Source organism: Nannospalax galili, unplaced genomic scaffold (genome assembly GCF_000622305.1).
Source record: "Nannospalax galili isolate Female #2095 unplaced genomic scaffold, S.galili_v1.0 scaffold1154, whole genome shotgun sequence".
Classification (NCBI taxonomy): domain Eukaryota; kingdom Metazoa; phylum Chordata; class Mammalia; order Rodentia; family Spalacidae; genus Nannospalax; species Nannospalax galili.
In genome coordinates this window covers 932,110-957,308 of record NW_008335437.1, presented here as the reverse complement: position 1 = coordinate 957,308, position 25,199 = coordinate 932,110, and the positions used below count along the sequence as shown (strand labels likewise).

The window sequence follows — 25,199 nt, the reverse complement described above, 5'->3', positions numbered from 1 at the left end:
CTTTGAAAAGCTTGTTTCTAGCAGGCAGTCTCTTTAGATGCATAGGAACATCCTTATCCCCTTCCCTGCTAATGGCAGTCAACCCCTTGTGTATGCTGGTCCTTTTAGCTTCTAGCATGGAACCAGGTATCTTTTGACAACATGGGAATCTACCCCTAAAGACTCCAGCATTGATATGCTGTGAATCTCCCTTTCGCCTGTAATACCAATTTAGGGCAATAATATTTGGGAACCCTTACATGTAAGGGGTTCTTTAAGTATTAAGGATTAAAACCTAGATTACTCTGAGGGGTTACTTTTGAAAAGATCAAGGTCTGTTACAATGGTCTGGGGGAGCTGATGTGTTGAGGCTCTGTGAGGAGTGCACACTGCCATAACTAGTGAGGCACAGGACAAGTAAAGCCCACAAAAGTGTCACCTCTTCTGTAAGTGTGAAAGGTAGGTTGTGAGACTGTGATGAAAGATGCCAGAGGAAGCAGTGTGGAACAAGGCAGTTAAGACAGCAGTGGCCAGTCTGGGAGGCTTCGAGAAGGAGGTCATAGAGAAGGATTGTCCCAGGTCTTGACTGCACCATCAGGGACGGTGCAGGACCATCCACCCCAGACCAGAGCTCAGCAAGGCTTCCTTGTATGAACCTGGTTATGGCTGTGTGTAAAGCCACACAACACAAATGTTTCTTGTCTAAGCTATGTCCCTAATAGCTCACTAAGGGGAACTTCAGTCAAGAATGAAGGGACAAGAACTTCTGAAAAGTGCAGGCCATCACTTAGGAGCAAGAGACATACAGGGTACCAATTAAGCCATCCTGCCTGCAGTTTCATCCTCAAAGGTCCCTGTCAAAGCAGCATGAGAAAAACTCCCTGGGCCCTTAAGTAGTATCTAAACCCTTCACCAAACACATCTCTAGAGACAGGAAAGACCTTTATCTCACTCATTTGGGAGGCCCTGCCTGCCGAAGTCCCTGATATCACCCTTGAATTAAATCCAACTATCCTGAACCTGGCCTCTTCTCCCCAGAAGCCAAGGAAATGGGTACCTTATCTCTCCAGCCAACCCAGAAATCTGCCAGCAACACATTTAGCAAAATTCATCTCCTGTCAACTGCACCCTTCCAGTCAAAGACATTTATTTTCTTCCTCTGGGAAGACAATTGGGAATTTTCCACTGGGGGGGGCACCTTTGTTTTATTTTTATTAACTTGTTTTCTATGTGATACGACCTGCCTGATGGGCTTCCTTCAGTGACTACTGGAAGGGTTAGAGGAAGGCTAGGGCCCAAGGAGCTAAAAGGATCTGTAGACCATGCCTTCTGCTTATCGTTTGGAAAATTCCAGAGCTTTATGAAAGTGAATAATTCACCGAAGAAAAGGTTCATGCTATATGATTTGTAAGTTTATATTTTTTTCGTCTTCTTCTGTGGGGCTTATTTGGGGTTTAAATTCTAGGACTTTACTTTCCTGATATGTTAATCTCAGAGTTCCTACCTGTCATAATTCATAATTTATGGCTATCAGTTAACTATTTGACCTCCTGAATCAATTATCTCTTTCCTTTGAATGTCTTTGAGCCAATTGATTTCTCTGTCCACTTCAGACTGTGGCCTTGAATATGAAATATCTTTTCATGAAGATATCAATCTTATCTTCCAGTAACAAAAGACAAATCTTATTTTTTTAAGATACCCCTAGAACAATGCTGAATCCTAACAGCCTCTCCATAAATATTTCTTCTTTTATTGACACAAGAACAAAATATAGTTATCTCCCTAGGAACAAAAACTTTCCTTCCTTCTGTCTTTCTTTCAATTTGGGACTAGTTACTAAGTATAAAGATAATTAAGGTAAGCCATGACTAGCCACCCATCTCCTTAGGAGATTTTAATTAAAATACCATAATTGAACATTGCAGGAATGAGATTATTAGGTTTATTTAGCCATTTCCAAAATTATCATGCCTCTGGTATTTAAATCACGTTCATTTATATTCTCCTCATAATTGCTGGCGCTCCATTGTCTCCGCAGTCTGTTGTTGGCTTTTGAAGGGCCAGAGGCCAGTTGGGAGGCTTAATTTGAATACTGGAATTAATTTATTTTCACACACAGAGCCATTGGATATTTTTACTCTGCACTCTACTGGGTAATTTTTTTTTAATCAGAAAGTCAGAAACACAAGAATGTCCACCTCTCTTTCGTATAGGTTACATAGTCCATGTCTTGGCCCCTGAGCTGGCTCCTCATACCTCCTGAGAGTCCAAGGCGCCAACTGGTTTTCACTTTCATGGCAATAAATAAGAGCATTTGGGTCGTTTTTGGCAGAAGAGACAGAAAGAAAAGCATTCAGCTGAACGTTGGAACGCTGCTGTTCCACAGCTGCGACCTTGGGTAGTTGACTTGATCTTTGTAGTCTTCAGGTCCTTCATCAGTGTTATGGCAGTAACAGCCATGGAGCCTGAATCATGGCTTTAAAGAGACTCCAGTGAGATAATATGTACAGGGAATTGAATGCAATAGAGTCGTCCTTCAGGGAGTGCTGGCTGCTATTATGATAGAGGTTGCTATTCTTGGTATGGCCCCTCCCCTTGACATCTTCACGGGCCAGTCCAAGCCCAAAGTCAGTGATCTTTGTCCATTGTCTAGACAGACAAGTGAAGACCTTGAGGTTTCAGTATGGAGAGCAAAGATGAGGTGACACCTGGGCAGGAGCCAGCTTCTGGTCATGGATTCTGCTTTCTTCTCTCTGAGCACTAGAGGAGGAGCTGTACCATCAGTCCAGGTGGGATCACTAGTACGCTGCCTGCCCTTACAGCCACAGTCATATTCCTGAGACATTTAACTGGAGATTCCTGCACTCGAATCTCCTTGTGTACCCACCCCGACCCCCGGATCTGGCAAACCCTGGTGCTTAGTGTCAGGCAGGAAAAGGTGCTGCCTTTCCCCCATGCTCTGCTCTGCCCTACATCAAGACACCAAGCCAAACTACAGCATTGGGCAACGGGCTTTGTTAGCACTATGTTGTAATAGAAAGAAGTGAACTTCAGGCAACCGGTCCCATCTTCTGTGGCTACTTCATCTCCTGCTCACCCCTGGATCCTGCCTAGCAGAGCCAGGATGCTCAGAACTCAGGGAGCTTTTCTTCAGTGCCTTCCCAAAGTTAACTCTCACCTCTGGAGTTCAGGGACCATCCAGTTTTCACCTCTGCCAGGCTCCTGAGTCGATTCATTCATGTACTCATCCTCTTGTTAACCAAGGTGTGTTGACTGAGCCATGCTCTATGCCAAACTCTGTTTTAGGCAGTGAGAATATAGCAGTAAGGTTTTTAAAAGTCATTACTTGATAAGATTTACATTCTAGTCTGTCTGTCCAGTGACAGACAAGGGGAAGGGTGTCTGCCATGCTTTACAGGCACTGACACTGGTAGGGGACCGGACCTGGTCCTTTGGGCATTCATCAGGGGGAAATGTTTGCAGAGGAAGCAAACCTGTCTTTCAAACATACTTGAAACCTAGAGTGTTTTGTTTAAATGAGGAGGTAACATCATCCTCACTAGGGTCGGGTGGTGAATGCCTGCCTGGGAAGCTGCCAGCCCAAGGTGCTGACAGAGGCTATAATTACCATTGTTTCCATGTAATTAAAGGTGTTGTTAGTGACCTGGTTAAGGAGTCTTTTTAAAAGGCTTTTTTCCTTGACAACATACCTTGAAACGTAGCATAGTAGCATACGCTGCTATGCTGCTATCTGACTCAGAACCACAGAGGAAGACCCAGCCAGTTCCCAAGAGTCTAGAGGCTGTAACCAAGCCTCCGGAATTAATTCATTTCAACACAGAAGTCAGAGAGGCACCTTTGAAAACACTCCACATCAGAACTTCCTGTTGCCAACAGGAGCCTTTGAATTCCATGTCTTTCCTCCAGCTTTTCTGACATGCACCATGCAAGTAATATTTTAACAGATCAAAAGAGGGTCCGCCTTCCAATCCTTGTACCGAAATGGATGCAGTCGCCAAGCTCGGACCGGTCCCAGCATTTCCGCCAACAGGAAGCTGCCAACGGGGTGTGGCAGTCTCCTGGCTTGGTCAGGTGCATTTATCCCTTAATGTGGAGGGCAGGTCTGTAGTTTTCCTTGGGGAAATCCATCTGCACTTCAGAAGCCCTGGTATCTGAGGCCAGCTGTTCTCAGGCTTCCTCCAGCGGATATGGGTAATAGGACAAGTCCCTCCACACTAAACCTTCTGCCTTCAGAGAGGAGGAGTGAGCAGGAAATAGTGCTGCCAGGTGTCCTGTGCCCAATGATGTCCATTCTTCCGTAGGTCAGAGAACACTGACCGGGCAGAACCAGTGAGTACCTCAGCAATTACGCAGTCACAGCTCCTCATCCTCCTAAATGAGAACAGAAAAGCACAGGGACGGTGCTGTGACTTGCCCAAGAACTCACAGTTACTAAGGCAAAAGGCCCAACAACAACAATCCTAACTCTAGGAAACCCCGAGTCTGCCAGCGATCCTTCTAAACATTCTTCATTCATTGGCCTCCTTTACTTCACAACAAAACAATGCTATGGGTCAGGTATTTCCCCCATCTTATAGTTGGGGAAAACTGAGGCATAAGAAAATATGAATGAAGTAAGAGAACTAAGGTCCAAATTAATTAATTCTGAACTAAGGTCTCAGAAGTAGATGTGGACAGAAACTGAGCTGACAGCTGCTGACTGTGTCCAAAAGCCATGGACTAAGGCCCTGGGAGGCAGCTGGGCTAGACCACATGTGAAAAACAAACCATTTGTTTGAGATTTTGTTTTTTACCTCACTTGGAGGTTGCAGTCAAAACACAAAAATGTTTTCAGTGTCTTTGAAACACTTCAGTGGGGGTTGGAGAGATGGCTTAGCAGTTAAGAACACTGTTCTTGCAGAAGACCCAGGTTCGAATCCCAGAACCCACATGGCAGCTAACAACTGTCCGTAACTCCAGTTCCAGGGGATCCGAAAGCCTCTTCTGTCCTCCGTGGGCATTGTATGACATGGGTGCACTTACCTACATGGAGGCATAACACTCATACACATTAAAAAAAAAAAATTCAGGCCAGGCGTGGTGGTGCACACCCAGCACCCCCCTACCGGGGAGGCAGAGGCAGGTGGGTCTCTGTGAGTTCAAGGCCAGCCTGGTCTACGTAGTGAGTTGCAGGACAGCTGGGGCTACAGGGAGACCCTGTCTCAAAAAGACCCCCCCCCAAAAAAATCCAGTGTATTTCTCTTGGATTTGGGATTTGATGTGATCACTAGAGAAAGTTACAAGAATTCTTGGTAATTGGGTAATTCTTTGAATCCTGAATTAAGTCAGTAATGAATCTATATACATACGGTCTTCAAAACAAACTGTTGATATGTCATTCACTTGGGTTTCTATCACTTTGCTGTACACTGGCTCTCAACTCAAAGAGAATGAAACTCTAACTCCAAAGTATGTGATAACTTATTTCCTCTTGCCTAATGAGATAAGTTTAATTTGAATATTCTCTGGACATAAAAGCCAGCTGGAAATGGCCTTGGGGTTGGAGTCACTGATGTTGGATGCATTGATACTTTAACAACATTAATGCCCCAAATGGCCACCTTTTTCCCTCTCACTGGATTGGGATACCCCTAGTGACTTTCAGCCCTAGGGAAAGGACTAAAGTTGTGTCTACAGTCAGCATCCAATCACTAGACATAAACCAAAACTTTGGGAGTACCATTCAGATGTTGGGCACAAAGAGTAAGTGTTTCCTGTGTATGTGATTTGAATTCTGGTGGCATATTTCCCTGTAGGGTTTGCACTCAGGGTGCCTCTTTTTATTAAAGACCAGCATGATGAGATAACAAAACAGGTGGGATGACAAAGTAAGGCCAGAGCTTCTATGTCTTCCAGAAGAGGTGAGATGCCAGGTGCTGATAACATGTTGGATAGCTTATCAAATAAAGCTGCATCCTTGGGAAGCTGGTCAGGAGGCTCAGATGCCAAGATGTTCCTCACACCGACATGAGTTGACCATTGTGTTCTGGTTTCACAGGTCCCCACTCAGAGGCTCCATCCTGCAATGCCAACTCCCTCTCCTGCCCTTCTTCCTGTACTTGCAGTAATAACATCGTGGACTGCCGAGGGAAGGGATTGACGGAGATCCCCGCCAACCTGCCAGAGGGTATCATGGAAATGTAAGTGCGTGTTTGCCATGCCTCCATCCCTGGCAAGCTCACCCCTCTGGCCAAGCCAGTCCCTTGCTAAACTATCAGCATGTTGGGTTGTTAAGTCTAACTATTTCGGTACTCAGGAATTTTGTCACTTGACTTCCATAGGTGTAACAGTTCAGTGGTTGAGCGCATGAACTGAAGAATATAGTCAGTAAGCTACAGCCTGTGGGCAGATACACCCATCACCTATTTTATAAATAAAGTTTTATTAGGACGCATGTAACCCCATTTGTTTATACTGTCTTTGGCAGTTCCCTCGTGGAAGAATGGAATAGTTATGACCAAGGACGATATGATCCACACAACCTAAAATATGTTCTTCCTGGTCCTTTCTAGCAAGTTGCCAGTCCCTACATTCCTAGGAGTCACTGGGTGATTTTTGTACCCTGGCTCACCTGCATACTATCTGTTTGGAATTAGGTAAAATACTTCTCTCTTTTGTCATTGGTTTTCTCACTGAGAATAATGTGATAATTGTAGCAGTATACTTCACTGGATCATGGTGAAAATCAAATGAAATCTTGAATATGAGGCACTTAATAAGGTCCTCAATACTGGAGCAAGTGACTATAACATGGTGGCAGAGTCGGGAAACTCACTGAGCTGATTTCATAGCTCTTTTTCATTTCATATCAGTTTTGCCCTCTAGAAGAGACCTCAGCTAGAAAGACAAGATTGTTTGTGGCTATGTATATGTATAAATGTCAGACATTTCAGTAAACTGTGTCCACATAGTCCAGCCTTGTCTGTCTTCCCTCATCCATTAGAAAATGGCCCGTGTCTCATTTTGGAATGAGCAGAAGTAAGTCAAGATGGCTCGTTCAGTTGTCATGATTGATTTCATTTTCTTCCTTCACCTTTAGCAGGCTTCATTGGAAAACATCACTTATGGAGCCTCCTACTGGAAATAGCATTAAACAAAATCCTTCCAAATGCAGGACATGGATTTCCCTTGCCTCTCTGTCATGTTGTCTCCTCCTCCTGCTGCTCCTCTGCCTCCATCTACTGTGTATGCCCTTCTGTTCCCAGCTCATCTCGTACATGGTTCCATGACAGCTTCATTCCTGTGTCATGTAGCAGTTGTTCTATACTTTAAGAGGCAGCAACAAACCATATAGGCAAGATCTCTGCTTTTGTGACCTGAACATCCTAAAGACAGCAGATAAACATTAAATAAAGGGAAACAAATGACATAATACATTAAGAGGTAGCTGGTTGTATGGAGAAAAATGAAGCAAGGAAAGGATTTGAAGCAAATGAGGCAGGGGTTGTGGGGAGTGACTCTGGGATAAGAGTGACACAGGTAGAGGGATTATCATGTGTAAAGGCCCTGAGGTGTGCATCTGGTGTGCCAAAAGGCCATTGTTACTGGAGTGTAATAAACAAAGGTAGTAGGAGAGAAGATCAGACAGGAAACAAGGGGCCAGATCATGAGGCATTTTAAGGACTTCAATTACACCCTGACTGGGATGGGCAGAAACTTACGACTTACAGCAGTGGAGTCCTAGTTTCATCTTTCATCTGCATCACCAGCTCTTCTCTGATTCACTTCAAAGCTCTTCCCTAGCCTCAGAGGGCACGAGCTTGTCTCCACGCTCTAACTGCAGACAGGAGCTAGTCAGTAAGGAGTGCGTTCTGCCTGCCATCTGCACCCTGTGTGGCCCCCACAGCCTCTCCTTCCTCAGCACCAGCAGTGAATCCCTCCTGTTCCGTGGCAGCTGTCCACACTCTTGTGCCCTACGACTGGAGAGCTGCCCCCTCTGGAGTTCACAGAGCCCTGGCCTACATCTCTCCTTCCATCTTCTTTCCCTTGTCCATCACCTCTCCTCTTCCCTGTTCCTACTTTTGTCTTTTGTGTTGTTCCCCGTCATTAGCCCCTTCCTTGATTCATTTTCCCTTTTCTCCCCAGTCCTGTGACATTTCCACATTACACCCACCCCGTCTTTCTCCACCTTGTTAACTGGGCTCCTCTTCCTTGGAGCCCCCTCTTCGCAGATCAAGGTGGGTGTTCTACTTGGAACACCTGCCTACCCTCATCTTGCAGACTCCCATGGATTGTTCCTCATCGTCTCTTGTGCCTTTCTTTTTCCCTCTGCCAGGTCTTACATCTTGTTCTTTGGTAGCCACAGACTATCTCTTGGCCTAGATTGTAATCCATGGGCTGAAAGAAGGGGCCAGTCTAGGCCATCAGGCTGTGTCCAGGGTCCCTACCCCAGTTCAATCTGTCTACCTTCCTCTTCTGCTTCACATCTGATTTCCATGCATGTACCTCACAGGTCAGCTCAGGTCTCCAAGAAAGCTGCAGGTGCCCACATTAGAAGTGCACCCTAGCAGGCCAGACCTCACCTACCTGATTGAACTCACATCTGGACTTTTACTATTAAAATAGGCATTGACAAACTAGGATCCTAATATGGGGTTATTAGGTTTTTAATTGAATTTTTGTGCATTTCATACAACACATCTTGATTGTATTTAGACTCCTTCCCCTACCTGCACCCCTTCATCACCCCCCCACCAGGTTTTATGCATCCTGCCATATATGTTAAGGCCTTATAGAGTCAAGTTTGTTTCCCCAGTGTCCCTCTGTGTAAGTCCATCCACTGGAGCCTGGTCAACCTATCTAACATCACTGCATTATAGAAGACCAACTCTTCCTCACCCAGCAGTGATCGGCTGCCAGTAGTTCCTCAGCTAAGACTGGAGCTTCTTCCACACCTCCCCACTTCTATGCTGGGTTTCTGTCTCACTTGCTGTCACCAGTGCTCTAAGTTCATATGGGCAAGTTCCCAGTCACCTGGAAAACTCTGTTTCCTTGTGGTTATCCACCACCCCTGGGTCTTACAGTCTTTATGCCGCCTCTTCCACAAGAGGCTTAACATAGGAGTCCAATCCAGGGACACACACTCTGCAGCCTCTTATTCCCTACATTTTGGATAATTGTGGCTTTCTGTATTAATCATCATCTAGTGCATGAGGAAGTATTGCTGGTGAGAGTTGAGAGATGCATTAATAACCTCTCTGCCCCTCTTCTACTATGTTCCCTGAAACTCAAGTGTAGAGGTTGCATTGTAGATGTGTCACGTTAGTGATGGGCTTCTCACGGACACTTATTCTATGTGTTTGACCAGTTGTGAAACTCTGTAATAGTCTCCATCTGTTGAAAAAAGAAGCTTCTTTGATGAGTGGTGAGAGGTATTAATTGTCAGGCTAATCCAGAGGTCTCAGGTGGGATAGCCTTATTACTGAGTGTTAACCACTACAAATTAAAAGAATAAAGCTAAGAACAATGTGATAACTTTCTATTGGAGGAAAATACCATTTTAAAAATTCATAAAGTTCCTGGACTTCTTTCTTACTGTTGTTATTGTTATAAAAAATGAAATTTATGGGGCTGGAAAGATGGCTCAGTGGTTAAGAGCACTGACTGCTCTTGCAGAGGACCCAGGTTCGATTCCCAGCACCCACATGGCGGCTACGAACCGTCCTTAACTTCAATTCCAGGGGAATCCAAAGCCCTCTTCTGACCACCGCAGCATTGCATGACACGGGTGCACTTACATACATGCAAGCGATACACTCATACACATAAAAAATAATAAATAAAATATTAAAAAACATAAAAAATGAAATTTATTTTTCAAAATGATTGGTAATAAAGACACAGTCTTCAAAGGTGTGTGTATATAATATACACCCATTCAGACTGTCTTTTCTGGTAAATTTATACAAGATCTATAACCACCTAGTGCATAAAATCCAAAGCCTGGGAATAGACAGTCTAGATAAAGTCTTCCCGAAAATAAACAACAAGTAAGTAGTTAAGACCATAAGTTCCCTCAGACCCCATACCAGCTCCAGCCCTGCCTTGAAGCCACTGGCAAGTAACCTTTCTGAGCCTCATTTTCCTTCCTGGAAAATTGCTGAGGCTGATGTTTCTTCCTCGGTAGTTCATATGAAACTTAAATGGTATGTGCTACAAAATGCTTAACATTGTGTATGGCATGAAAATCATAGTTCACAACCATAAACTACAATGATTACCACCATTTGCATTTTTAGTGATGACAAGTGTTAGAAACCACATCCTAGGAGCAGGAGTTACCTTATAGAAGAGGTGCCTCTGTAAACATAAGAGTTGTAGTTGAGAGAGTTGGTTGCAGGCTGAAGCTGGCCACATGTGGTATAACTTGAACCTGAGAGTCGCTCATCTTTATGCAAATAGATACAGATATAGTAATAAGGCTGCCTCTGCTAATTGGGCACCCAACATCTACCAGATGGATCACAGAGGACTTCTCTTGTGCTTGGCTCATTCTCCTCTGTGATGAAATGAAGCTGAGAAATTAAAACAGATGAATTAAGTCCCCATGGTTCAGGAGGATAGTTTGAGAGGTGATGTGTAAGAGAGAACCTGGGGTAGGGAACAACACTACTTGGGCTTGGGGACCTGTGTGTCCTTTTAGCAATGAAAGAACACCAGACGGTAGGTGGAAAAAAGGAGGAAAGGGGAAGCAGAGGTGAGACCGCAGGATCCATCTCAGGAGAAGTGTCTGATTTATCAGACCAAAGACACTGGAACTTGCCTTTCTTTTTAACATCAAGAATCCTACCTCTTGTCCAAGGCCTCCTACAGTCCAGATTAATATCGTCCCATTAAGTAGCGCTTGGCACCATGTCAGGTTCTCCATTCTCTCTTCTCAGTCCTTAGCCATTACTGATTCTTTTAAATCATCTTAACCTTGGGAAACAACCTGCACTCCCAACATTTGGAAAGGGGTTCCTGTCTCTCATGCAAAGCAACCTGGCAGACTTGCTTAGGTTTTTTTTTGTTGTTTTTTTGTTTTTTGTTTTTTTCCCAGAAAAGTGTGTACTGGTCTCTTTGCATGCCAGAGCCAATTCCACTAAAAATAGCTTTCTTCCAGAGAACCCACAGCGAGATGGTTCACTGCAGATTTTCCTCGAAACTCAGCTCCCATCAAGGACACTGTTCACATTGCTCCCTGGTGTTTCTCTGAACTGGCTCTAGCCTCCAGCCAGGAGAAATTCAAGGAAGAGCCAGAGGCCCACACGCTTCTCTGTTCTTGGTCTTCAGATTCCCTCCTGGGCCTTCAAAAGCTCTGGAGGGACCATATGTACCAAGACCACCTGAGTCTCTGCTCCATCTTCTGTGTTTGCTCCAAATCCCCGCCGGGTGGCCTCCACTGCCTATGTCTTCTGCTTTGTAAGGAAAACTGATTTGATGGAGAAAGGCTGTTGTTGATTGACTTCAATATGGAGCTATAAGTGAAAACATCCACGAGGGAAACATCCTACTTTCTAGCCCGTGTGCTCTCAACCTGATGGTCTGGCTGAGGTGAGGAGACAGTGTCTTGGCCATAGCAAATACTTTGCCATTACACTGGTAACTGGGGAGTTACAAATGACAGTTAACTAAAAAAAAAAAAATAACCAGCCAAACCAAAGAACTGGAACACTCTAGAAATCAGGAATCTGGGAGTCTTAAATGTTCTGAGAGCACCAGGTTTCTACAGGACTGGCCTGGGGGAGGAGAGGAGACAGGGTGGGTGGACATGGGTGGTATGAAAAAAAGGTTGATCAGGACATAGAATGGTTGAGACTTGGGGCAACAATCTTGCATTTGAATCCTGCTTCTGCCTCTGACTTCAGGCATATTTCTTAACATCTCATGTCTCCTTCATGAGTCCCCTTTGCTAAATGCAGGTTATCTTATCTACCAAGAGACCCCCTAAGAGGATTAAATGGCATAATATGGAAAGTTAGCACATGGTTTGGAAGTTACTAAAAAATGAAATGTAAAAAGCAAAAACCTGTGCAACATGTCTGACTCTCCAGTGTGATCTTCTCTCAAATCCCTGTACTATTCATTTTTTTCTCCCTAAGATGAAAGAATGTCCTCTGCGGGCATCTGTGCACGTGCATCTAATAAGAAAAGCAAGTCTGGCATGATGCCTTACCTCTGTGTTCTGTAGGCCAATGTCAAGTGTTCTGCACACAGTTCATTAGAGATGGCCTGTGTCGGATTGGCCCACATGCCTCATCTTTGCTGTGGACCAAACATAGGAATTAAGTGGAGGAGACTAGTCCACACTGCAAGGAGTCAAGGTAAAGAAAGGGATGGTGCAGATAGGGACTGCCAAAGCTGGGCCCGGGGTATACGTCAAAGGGGACTGTCTTCAGCCCTATTTCAGGCAGAGTCAAGCATCAGGAACTGAACTTCTAGACTCAGTTGTTACCTAGTCTCCAACAAAATGGCTCAGAATGATTTGGGGGAAGAAAACATGGGATTGCCATGCTTCCCTAGGATCTAGATATTCTAGCAAGAGTTCCCAAGTCAAGGACTGGGGAGATGGCTCAGTAAAGTGCCTGCCACACAAGCCTGCAGAGCTGAGTTGAGATCCGCAGAACGCCCTACAAAAAGCTGGGCACGGCAGTATGTGCCTGTAAGCTCATTTGGCGGGGGGGCGGGGGGTTAAGCCAAAACAGGCAGATTCCCAAGCTCATTGGCTAGCCAGCCTCGCCAAATCAATGAGCTTCAGGTTCAGCAAAAGACTCTGTATCAAGAAATAGAGGTGGGGTCAGGTGTGGTGGCTCATGCCTTTAATTCCAGCACAGGTGATTCTTTGTGAGATGGAGTCCAGCCTGGTCTACATGGTGAGTTCCAGCTCAGCTGGGACTACAAGGAGACCCTGTTTCAGAGAGAGAGGGGCAGGGGGAAGTGGAGAGCAAATGGAGGAAAAACAGCCAGGACCTCAGGACCTCAACACACGCATTTGTGTACACACACATGTGCACTCAAAAAGAGTTGCCGAGTCACGGGAAAACTAAGAGTGATAAGAATTAAGAAACTCTTAAGTGACAAGGACTAAAACAATGAAGGCAGTTTCTCAACCTGAATAGAAACTAAGAGGCCAGGCACTTGTATCAGGCCAATCTGGGGTCAAGTCCAAGCTGTGATATTCAGTAGCTGCAGATGTTAGGCAAAATGACTTGAACCACCGTTTCTTCACCTATAAAACGGTATAATAGTACTGCTTGTTCCAGAGTCCCGTAGACAGGAATGTGATGAGGCAGTTTGTGAAGCGCACCCTGTCTGACATATAAAAGCCCTCGATAACTGGTGGATGTTCATTGTATTCTTGTCACTGAGGGTACCGCCAGCGTCTCTAACGGCTCCAGCACCTCCTTACCTGGTGACCTACAGCCATGCCCATGCACTGGGCATACCCCTGCCATTCCTACTGCCATCATGCCGGCTTAGGTATTTCCAGAAATATATCCTGTTCAGCCGCGTGTTTGCAAATGACAGATCATTAAGGGAGCACCCGAGGAACTAGGGCAAATCAATAGAGTGCGAATGGCTGAAGTCCCCATCAGATGTTTCCATTGTTTTTGCTGGTGCGGGAAGATGCTTGGATGTGTGATTTGTATGTTTGTTTTTATGCGAGTTCTATTAAATCAGTTTGCAGCCTGAAGAATGTTTGCCAGACAAAGCAAGACACATGTGCCAGTTAGGAGACCTAAAACAGCTGTTGGCTTCAGACACATCCTGAAATGTGACAGATTTTGCTAATGCTAATGCTTCTTTTTGTTCTTTACACTGAAGTGTTTTCACTGGGAGACTAGATCATTGTCTCCTTGTTCTAAGCTGTAGGACGAGTGACATGTTCGACCTCCTCAGGGTCCTTTCTGTATAGGGACTGTGTGTCCGTGTGTACATGTGCATGCGTGTGCACCCTTCAGCCTCGGTTCTCTGACAGAAGGGCCATTTTCCTTGCCAGTGAGCTGGCAAGAACTAGAAGAATGCAGGCTCAATAGAATCCAGTGGTTTGAGAGTCTGGGTTTTAGAATCAGACAAACTTGAAACCCCAACTCTAGTCCCGCCTGACTTTGGGCAAGTGATTTTGCTTCTCTGAGCCTCAATTTTCCCATGTTTGAAGTAGGGATTAGAGCTAGGGATGGTGCCACACACTTGTAATCCTAGCATTTAAGAGGCTGAGGCAGCATGATCCTAAGTTTCAGCCCTGCATGGGCTATATAAGGAGACCCTGTCTCAAAAGAAGGAAGAGAGGGAGGGAAGGAGGGATGGTATTCGTAGATACGCTTCACAGATGTGTAAATATTAAGTTTGACATACATGTAAAACTCCTAGCCCAGTGTCTGACATCCACTCCTGACACACATCAGCCCTTCGCCTTGTTAGCCTTACTCTTACCTCCACTTTGTACTTAAGGGACACGGGTTATTCCATAACTACCCTTTCACCACCACCAGAATCCCTAATGCCTTCTGAGCATGTTATGGCCTTGACACTCCAGAAGGAGTCCAATGGGAAGCCAGGAGATGCAGACAAGGCCCATTTGCAGAGTGAGCAAGTCTAAGGACTACAGAATACAAGGCAACGCCTCTGCCAGGGTTAACAGGCTAAGCTTGGCGTTCTCTGTTCATTGTCTAAACATCACTCCTTTGTACTCCATGCATACATTATGCATCATATACATATACGGCCATCCATATATGGTCATTCTTCATATGCTTGGGGGTGCTTCTAGGACCATGAACCCCCAAATCCAAATCCTCAGATGCTCAAGTCCCTTCTATGAAATGCACAGAAGCTGTGAACATCCTCCTGTATAATGTAAATCATCTCTCAATTACTCTTAATACACAACACAGTGTCGATGCTGTGTAAATGGATGTTAGACTGCATTGTTTAGAACTCAATGACAAGGAAAAGTCTGTATGTTCAATAATGCATTTTTCTGAATATTTTTGAAGCACAGTTGGTTGAATATGTGAATGTGGAGCCCATGGATTTGGATTTGGAGGGATGAAAGTATTCACATCTCCGTCCATCTTTCCTTAGGTTTGAGGGCATTTTCAGTGAGGCCCTACAGCCACAGTGTTGGTGGGCTTAAACTTTCCCGAGACTCTGAGAAAGTCTCTATTTCCCATATTCACAAATATGGTCCAGCAGTGTGACCAATAGCTAGAAAAAGATAGTCATCAGTTCCACCACTTAATACCTTTGTCTTTTTTGACAAGTTAATGATTCCTCTAGGTTTCTTTTGCCTTATGTGAAGACCAAAAGAAATATCAGACATAAACAACATGACTCCATAATGCCAGCTCGCCTTGATTATTATGGTAGCAATAACATTCAGTTCTATGATGGGGCATCTTGAGCTCAACTCTGTCCTTGAGGCCCATGTCACATCCTGATCCTTGGTGCATCCCTCCCTTAGTTAGTGCTTCCTCATTGCCAGAGTGGAAGCTGACTTATGATGAACTGCATGGAGAGCCAGCAGACCTCATACCTAGCCTTGCCTCTCATGCATAGGCCTCCAGCTACAGTTAGGAGAGAGGAATTCTCCTACAAAAACAAAGTCACCATCCTTACAGACAGTGGTTCTCTCCAGAGGTGGCAAATAGCTGGAATCCCTTGCCAGAATGGCAAGTGAATCACAGGATGCCTGGGGAGCATGAGCCACCAGGCTGGCAGCCTCAGAGATCCATGGAGCTGCTGCCTTGGCTGAGAAATTCCTACTGAAACGCTGTACTCAGCTGGAAAACAAGAATGTCCTTGGAAAGTCTGTCAAGGCAGGCTGCCTCTGTGGGTAGTTATATCCAGTAGTCCATGGTCCCTAAGTCCCGGTACAAGCTTTGGTGATTCACCACCAGCCAGTCAGGCCCCTGTTCAGCCAGGCTGTGACTGCAATCCCAGGAAAGTTCCCTCCCTACCCCCTCCCACAGGGCACAAAGGCATTGCTAACAGACCGTGACAGTCTCATTTGTAGACTCTGTTCATTCAGCAGCCAAGAATGATCTGTCCTGATGCTCCCTCTCCCCACCCGCCCTTCCTCTTTCAGCCCCCACTCTTTCCCCCTTCATTTTGCCTGGAGAGTGATTTGTCTGTGTTATGGGTAGGCCTGACAAACCATTCCACATTAGCAGCTGAGATGTTGTTTGAAATGGGAAAATTGCTGGCAAACTGCTCCATTAGCGGTTCCAGTAACAAATACTCTGTTCCCCCAATGAAGATGAGATCGCTGAGGCACAAATTAATACGACTGTCTCCCCCACTCTGCAGCGGGGATTACTCTTCGAGATGAATGGATCCACCATGCCAGAAGTGTGCAACCACTAGACATAGCCTCCAAGGGAACTGGTTCCGCCCTCTCTCCCTCTTGCTCCCCCCACATCGCCCTCCATACACACCTTTTTCTGCATGTCTTCCCAGCTGAGGGTTTGGGGAACAGCCGTGCCAAATGAGGAGCTGATGAAAAGATCTGCACCCTGGGGAGCGGGGAGATGGATGAAGATGGGATCCTGAGACCTCAGCCCAGGTCCCAGTGTCATTCATCATCTGTAATAGAGCATCCCGCCACCGGTTCATGCCTGTTTCCCACCACACCTGTTCTTGGTGATGGGAAAGCATTTGAGAGATGAAAGAATAAGACCGGAAAGACTCACTCCCCATGGTCCTGTCTCTTTCCAGGAAGGTCTGGGATCTGGGCCTGCAGTATCCCTTATTCTTCCCAGAGTCGTGGGAATGGAAGCATTTCAGGAAGGTCATATGAAGTAGAAGCTACAAGTTCCAGGAGCAGCTCAGGAAGCCAGCCTAGGCTGTTGGGGCCTCCAGGATGTCAGGGAACCCGTTTGATGGATAGCAGGCTGGAAGCCTAAAGACTTAAAGGCTCTTTCTCTACTATTAAAACTGCCCATTGCAGATCCCCCAAATGAAGCCAGCTGTTGACATTTCTGTCCATTATATGGTCAAGATTTTAAGTGACTAGTTACATGGTTCCATGACAGGTAATCACTGCTGGCCCATCATCCATCTCTCTCTCATTCTTCCTTCATCTTCTTCAACACTTCTTGGTTGTTTCCTACAGCTTACTCTGAAGAAGACAACGACCTTCAAAGGCAGCTTATAATAAGTAAGCATCAAAGCTCTGCAAGAAATCATTTCCCACTTTCTCCAAGGACTCTTAGACCCTTGGATAATGCTCTACAGGCCAAAAGCTGTACCTAGTGGCCAGTGTTGCCTTGTCTCCCACATCCAGGACCTGTGCCTTGTGCTGAGAGATGCCATCCTGACCTCAAGGCCAAAGAACACAATAGCCTGCTGTAGCCCCTTGTTGAGAGGCCATGGTTAATCGACTCTTCTCTGCTCTGTTTCCCAGACGCCTAGAACAGAACACCATCAAGTCCATCCCTGCAGGAGCCTTCACCCAGTACAAGAAACTGAAGCGAATGTGAGTTTCCCCTGGGAGGAAGTCATCTAAATGCTTTCATGGGGGTAGGGGACTTTGCATTGTGTAGTAGGCAGCTTCTCTGGTTGGCAGACCACATCCACTTCTGGATAGGTCTGGGCTATTCTGAGATTGGGAGGAAGTGTTGTATACAGATTGTAAGACATGTGAGCTTTGGCATCTAGAACTAAAAGCCTCTATAACTAGAGCAAAGTGAAATTATCTTTGTGAGACAAAAAGATTTGTTGGCCCCCAAAACCGTATTGGCCAACTTGATGCCCTTAGCTTCGGTTATGTGGACAGCTGAGGAGTTTCATTAGCAGTGAACTTTATATCTTCCTGTACTGCCATCACCAACATCCCTAAACCATGCATACACTTGGGTAATTAATGCTAGTGACTGCTGTGAGCCGGAATCTGGATAGAGCAATTCACAAAAGTAAGTACATTCAGGGAGGCTTCACTGCCGTTGGGAGAGCACAGATTAGTACCAGAAAATGATACGCTGTCCCAGGCTGCAGTATGAGCAAAGGAAAGGCAAGAGCATTGTGCATAGCAGTTAGTGGCCAATGAGAACGAGTAAGCAAGAGAAGGGTGAGGGCCAAGATTATGCAGAGGGGCAGAGAGGGGCTGGGTCACATGAGCCCTTGAGACCACATTAAAGACTTTCTCTTTTTTCTAAGTGAAATATATGGGCCCTGGAGGGTATGGCTAACATATCGACATATGGCTTGACTTGATCACAGTGACATGACTTGCTCACAGTCAGCTGTAACATCCCAGGACCATGGTGACTGATACCACACCTAGCACTATAGCACATCATCACCTGGTGACTTCAGCATGCTGTATCCTTCCTACCCCGGCAGCCTGTGATGGCACTGCTGCATTATCCCTACCATGGAACAAAGCCAGTCATCCTTCTCCCATCACACGATGGCCTTGAACCCTCAATGTGAATCATTCCACACTGGAATATTGGAAGGGAGGCAAGTGGGATTCAGAAATAGCCCAAACTATGCCATTACAGATATTAAGATTTTGGAGGGAGACACCCCCACTTCCCCTTTTCTAGGCTGGGAAATCATTAGTCTGACCCCCTAGTACGTAAGATCTGTTTTCATCCCACCAGAGAAGGGGCAGGAAGAAATAATGCATGGATGCCATCCTGTTTTTTCCTTGCATGCCAGGCCTGTTCACGGGTTTCCCTTGAGTGGGAGGGCCTGTATTAACAAGGTCTGCTGATTCCTTTCATGTTAAAAATAAACATCCCTGAGAAACAGTGGCATTAGTAGGCTTTACCCTCAGATCTCAGGAAGCCAACTTCCTATCTCCCTGGAAAGCCAAAGCAAACAAGATTTTCTCCTGGTGCAACTCCAGAAGTGAAAACCAACATAATGAGCCAGCACAAAGCACAGGCCTCTTCCCTTCCCTTGGCAGCATCCTTTCTGGAAGAGCTGTATAAATATAGGCCTTAATATTTAAAACCCTTGGGTCATTAATCTCCCGGTGGCCCTGCTTCCCAGTGCCCTCTTCATGCATACACACCCCCCCAATTCATTTTTAAAGCCCAGCTTGATTATGCAGCCAGATAGTAATTTCAGTGAAAAATGACAAGTTCAGTCACTGCCCCAACCTATAGCTCTTGCATGATTTAAGTTACTGCTCTAATTTTTTTGTGGAGTCCAGGTAATTTAGAGCTTGGCTGTTTTACTGTCCTCTCTCCATCCTATTGGAGTTACCACGATTGCTGCATTCAGAATTCATAAGACCTTATCAGTCACGACCTGGAAAGTGAATTTAATTTTTGATCACTTCTGATGCTACTGATATTTATTATGATGCCCCCCCAAGGGGATGATAGGAGGGAAAAGAACTCACTCAAAATTTTTTGACTAATAGGACTTCAGAAATCTATATTGTTATTTAATGGTGTGGGGTAAGGCAAGTTCCAGGTGAGAATAGATTTTAAATCCTAATAGTGAATTCCTTCCAGATGCCCATGACCATTTTATATATAATATTTACCAGCTAGAAATTTCTTCCCTCAACTATGACTGAATTACATCCTGGTCTCACTTTAAAAAAAAAAAAAAAGAATTATCCGTGAATCCCTACCTATTTCTAGTGATCATCTCAATATTAAAAGAAATACTCCCAAGTAAAAATCCAGTATCTAAATAGAGAAGGTGTGTGTACAGAGAGGAGGCTCTGGAGATTACTCCAACTTCTTCTATAAGGTTGATTTGTTGAGAATTCTAACAGCTGCAGTCTAAGTCTATGATGTTCTGTCAGAATGGTGAATTAAGAGTTCTTTAAAGCCAGATGTAGTAGTGCAGGCCTATAATCCCAACTTGGGAGGCTAAGGCACTTGGATGGCAAATTTGAGGCCAACCTGAGCTACGTAGCCAACTAGGTCTCAGAAAGCAAGCAAACAAATATCTTTTCATTTGCATATTCTTAGGAAGGACAGTCTTTCATGGGTTTCGAGACTTTCTAGTGTCTTGCGCTTTCATTCTCTGTTTAACCCTTATATATCCTTGAATTTGACACCTCTGTTCCAGTCTGGAAAAGCCACTCTCTTAGACATTCAGTGTATAGACCCAGGGGAGTGAGTGGGTCTCAGACTGACCAGACTCTAGAACATAGTGCATTATGGTATGATATAGGAGTCACCTGCATGTATATTTATTATAGATTTATTAAATGCACAGATTTACACACACACACACACACACACGCACGCACGCACGCATACACGGACGCACGCACGCACACCCAACACCCAGGTTCACAAATCATGTATATTTATTATAGATTTATTAAATGCACAGATTTACACACACACACGCATGCACGCACGCACACATACACGGACGCACGCACGCACACCCAACACCCAGGTTCACAATTCAGCCTCTCTGGGATTTGCATTGTGCAGTCAGTTCCAGGACCATCTTTCTATGGACTCAGCAGGTATCAAGGGCAGCTTCCCAGTGCCCCCATCTGCCTTCTGTCCTGTGCACTGATTCTGTATCAAGCATAGTGAAGTGTCACAAAGGGTCTTGAGCTGAAGATCTGGAGATAGAAGGCCACTCAGTACCCAAATGACTGAATCCAGTTCCTGGAGGCTTCAGGTCCTTCACCTCTCAGGGCTGTTGCTTCCTTCCTGCAGACTTAAAGGGAACCACATGATCTATTGTGTTACTCTTCTCTTTGCTGTGACCAAGTACCTGACAAGAGCAGCTTAAGGAAGAGGGATTCATCTTGGCTCACAGTTTAAAGGGATACAAAGTCATCATGACAGTTAAGACATGGGAGTGGAAGCTGAGGCAGTTGGTCAGGAAGCAGAGGTCAGAGGTCAGGTCTGGTGCTCAGCTGGCATCCTCCTTTGTCTTTTTATTCACTGGGGACTCCAGCCCATTGGATAGTGCCACCCACATTCAGGTGGGTCTTCCCTTCCCACTTAATCCTCTCTTGAAACACCCTCCCAGACACAACCAAATGTATCTCTGAGGTGATCCTGCCACGTTGACAATGAAGATGAGCCAACACATACATGAAATCCTAAGAAGTCCAGCTCAAAGAAGCAGAACTAGGGGTTTGGTGGAGATAGGGGTGGTGGTGGCACTGGACAGATATTGGTCCAAGGATACAAAATTTCAATTGGGCAGGAAGATGTTCAAGAGATCTATTGTGTAACATGATGGCAATAGTTAACAGTGTATTGTGTACTTGAAAATTGCTGAGGGTAGGTGTTAAGTGTTCCCATTACAAGAATAGGTTTTAAAAAAAGGTATACAAGGCAATTCATGTGCTAAATAGCTTGATTTATCCATTCTATAATAAATACGTATCCCAAAATATCTTGGTACAAATATATATGGAGACAGCCTCAGTGACCGACCACCAGGGAGGGTCTGTCTTCAGGAAAACTATCACTTCTCCAATTCCCACTCTCCACTTCTTCCAAAATCAGGAGGTATTTTACCTCATCTTATAGCCCAAGGAAGATTGATCCCAGAAGTTCTAACAGTGGACTAAAATACTAGTTTGTCCCCACAAAGCTAAGGCAAGAATCTTTCCCAGTGGCCAAGGGACTTCATGTATGTGCAAGGTCTGAGCATCTTGAAGCAATACCACATGATCAAGGAGGGAAAGAGTCAAAGCAAGCCTCCTCCCTAATATGGTCTGAGCAGACCCAGTGCATTTGCCCAAAATGCTTTACTAGGCAGCCACCCGAGGGTGAACAAGATTAGGATAATCCAGGGTATTTGCTTGTTAAAACCCTTATCCAAAAATGGAACGCTGAAGAAAAGCCCAGTGTAAGCTGACAAGTTTGTGAGCACAAGCTGGATTTGTTCGAGGCGATCTCACCAGCTAAAGGGATAAACCAGACAGCTGTGTAGAAGAGGCCTTAACCTGGGAAGTGTCTTTTAACTCACAGACTTTGGAAGCAAGAGGGAAGGGAGCAGAGATCTAGGTAAAGGTTATTGCATGGCCCTTTCCTAGACCATTGGATGAAGGAGGGAAACAGGATCAAGGCTACTCCCTTTGCATGTGTTTAAGAGACTGGGAACTGGGTGTCTGGCCTGGCTGAGGGCAGTCATTTATGAATGTTCCCAGATGTGCTGTCTTCTCAGTTTCCTCTTGTCTCCTCCTTGTTGGCCTGCTAAGACAGCCCTCCCCCACTGGTACAAAAGCAAGGACCCATTGATTTGTTTTGTTAAAGGAAAGGAATCGGAGAGGTTCCTTGTCTCCGGAAATTGGAGCATCTCTCCACCAGTGACAGGAGCCCAAAGGCCAGCCCTAAGCTAATAACTCTGAGAGAAAGAAATTCCCCTCCCTTATCAAGGACCTGTGGCCCTGGTCCTGCTGAGATGCTGAAAGCACACAGCAGCAGACCTCTAGGGGTGAACCACACAAGAGGCTCCCTGCACCTAGGAGGCCAGGCTAGCCACCATATGCCCTGTGCTTGGGGGATCCTTCTAACACGCATGCACTGGATATGTCACCTCCCTGGGCTTGTCTCCACATGAGGAGCACTGCCAGCCAGTGATGCATCCATGTATCAAAGGCATCCTTTGAGAATCTCTTGATGCACTTACATCACACCTGAGAGGACACATTGAATCAGATGCTATCATCAGTCCCTGTTCCAGAAACTCCTTCAAGTCAGGGAGGAAGTCCCCGGGGAGGAGAAACACCTCAAGTCTTTCAGGGGGATGATCATTGTTAGAGTGTAAAACAAGAAATCAACGCTTAAAGGCACCTACCTTGTCCTGTGGTCGGGTGGGGGCCTGTGCTGCTTCATTTGTACCATTAGATAGTCAATACTCATACCTAAGACAATGCCTCTGGCTGGGGTGGGGGTTGCTGGTTTGGGGTTTGTTCTAGGGATTTTGTTTCTGTCATTGGTTAGGTTTCATTTTGTTTGGGTTTTTTCCAATATATATTTTTATTGAATTTTTGTGCATTTCATACCCTACATCTTGATCATATTATTTTGTTTGCTTTTTGAGACAGGGTATCACTCTCTAGCCCAGGCTATCCTCCATTGTCCAATCCTCCTGCTTCACCCCTCCAGTACTGGAATCATAGTGCTCCAGCATGCCCAGCTTTTGGGTATGGTTTTAGACCTACACAGTAATGACATACGTATGCATAGCCTGCTGTCCCCAACAAGAGGACGTGGGTGAACATTCCTTAGAACCTGAGAAAACTGATTTTAAAAAAGCAGCATATTTCACCCCAAGACAGTGGGAGAGGCTCTTTGGGCACCTCCTCTTAGGCTAAGAATAAATAAATTGCTTGATTGATCAACTAATCCTTGCTGGTTTTGAATGCCTAGACTGCTGGGTTCATGCTTAGGGGAGAGCGTTATCACACCTGTGAGCCATGTTTTCAGACTTTTCCATTGATGTTTTCAGAGACATCAGCAAGAATCAGATATCGGACATAGCTCCAGATGCATTCCAGGGCCTGAAATCACTCACGTCACTGTAAGTGGGGCCAAATTGGGGGGGGGGTTCCATATTTTTCCAGAGGTGTTGTTTATCAAGGCTTTATGTTCCCTTACACACTTGTGGCAATCTGGTAAAAGAAACAAATATTTCTTTGGGGGAAATTGATCTTGGGGAATATTTCTACAACTCACATGCATTATTTTTATTGATTAACTGCCCAGCGGCTTTCCCAGTTATTGGCTTCTAATTCGAATGTGTCTTCCACTCTAACCTCGCTCCCCCTCCCACCCCATGCTGCACAGTGCTGTCTCGAGAGACCAGGAGGAGTGAGTGGTAATACAGGTCAGAGATAAAGGCCCCTGGCTGGCCACTCCTCCTGTGTACCTGGCCTTGTCAAGGGAGGGACTGTTTCCTTTCAGTTTTTCAACCTTTTTCCAATCATGTGGTCATTGCTCTGAAAAGATTCCTACCTCCCATCACCCTTCCTTTTTTAAAAATTTCGAAGCCCTTAGCCCAAACAAAACTTTGCTCACCAGGGGCCCGTAGACACCCTCCCCCCAGGTAAAAAGGTATGGGATTTTGCCTCATCCTTCGATGGCGCCTTCAGGCATAGTAAAGTCCCTTGAGGCTTCTGTGCATGTTTCCTGAGGTAGAAGAGGCTGTGGAGATGGCTCAGCAAGTACAGTACTGGCTACACAAGCATGAAAACCTGAGTTCAAATCCCCAGCATCCCATAAAAGCAGGGCTCAGTGGCATGCATTTGTAACCCCAGCACTGGGAGCAGGGTAGAGAAAGGCAAGTCTTAGGAGGTCACAGGCCAGCCAGTCTAGCCCAAACTGAGAGCTCCAGATTCTCTGAGAGAACCTGTCTCAAAAAATAAAGTGGAAAACAGTTGAAGAAAACACCCAACATCAACTCCTGGCCTCCACACACACGTATACAGGTGAGCATACCCATGCACACACACACACACACACACACACACACACACATATATTATATATATGAGGTGGGCAGGAGGAGAGAGAGAATTTTGAGTAAGCAAAGTGACGTATCTAAAGTCCACAGTAGTGTGACATACAAGACTTGAGCCCAAAGTATCTGGTTCTAGAACTCCCACTCCTCATCTCCGTGCCATGGAGCCCTGTTGACATGTCTGACATCAGATACAGCAATGGTTTCATCGAGATGTATATATATCTTCTGGAGACCCATTCCCTACCACACCTCATACAATAAGGAGGGTGCTCACAGGCAAGCTATGTTTTGTCTCTTCACAGCCTATTTGCTTAGTTTATGAGTGTACAGGTAACAAGGTGCACACATCCTCCCATCCCACTGGGCAGGGACCGAGGACAGGAAGTCTCTCATTCAGCTGGCGTCTGCTGCCTGCAGAGTAAATTAGTTTCATTTATCGAATAGAACATCTGGCTGGGCTCTCAAAGACAGGGCCATGTGTAAGATTAGTGTCTGCTTATTGTGCTGAGCCTCACAGAGGAGAGGAGGTGGAGGGGCCACCTTCCACAAGGATCCCAGCCTTCCCATTCCCTTTGTCTGGTCTCCTTTAGCCAAGATTTGGGAGCAATCTCAGGATACTGAGGTGACTCCTGTCTTGTAGGAGAAATTAAAAATCTGGTTGCTAAATATGAAATTGGCGCACCACTAGCCAGCTCGGAGGTGTACATTGGGCAAAATAAGTGAAGCACCTCTCAGCTTTTATTCAGTCGTTCATTTAGTAG

The 25,199-nt window shown here is 45.4% G+C and overlaps 1 protein-coding gene across 1 annotated transcript in view; it reads left to right on the top strand.

The window, feature by feature from the left end:
- The window catches only part of Slit3 (slit guidance ligand 3), a gene marked incomplete in the record, with an annotated part of 641,662 nt that overhangs the window by 484,239 nt on the left and 132,224 nt on the right, over positions 1 to 25,199 (top strand). The window contains 3 exon segments of the mRNA XM_008830158.3: positions 6,041 to 6,182; positions 17,426 to 17,497; positions 23,425 to 23,496. Coding sequence (XP_008828380.1) covers positions 6,041 to 6,182; positions 17,426 to 17,497; positions 23,425 to 23,496 — 286 coding nt within the window.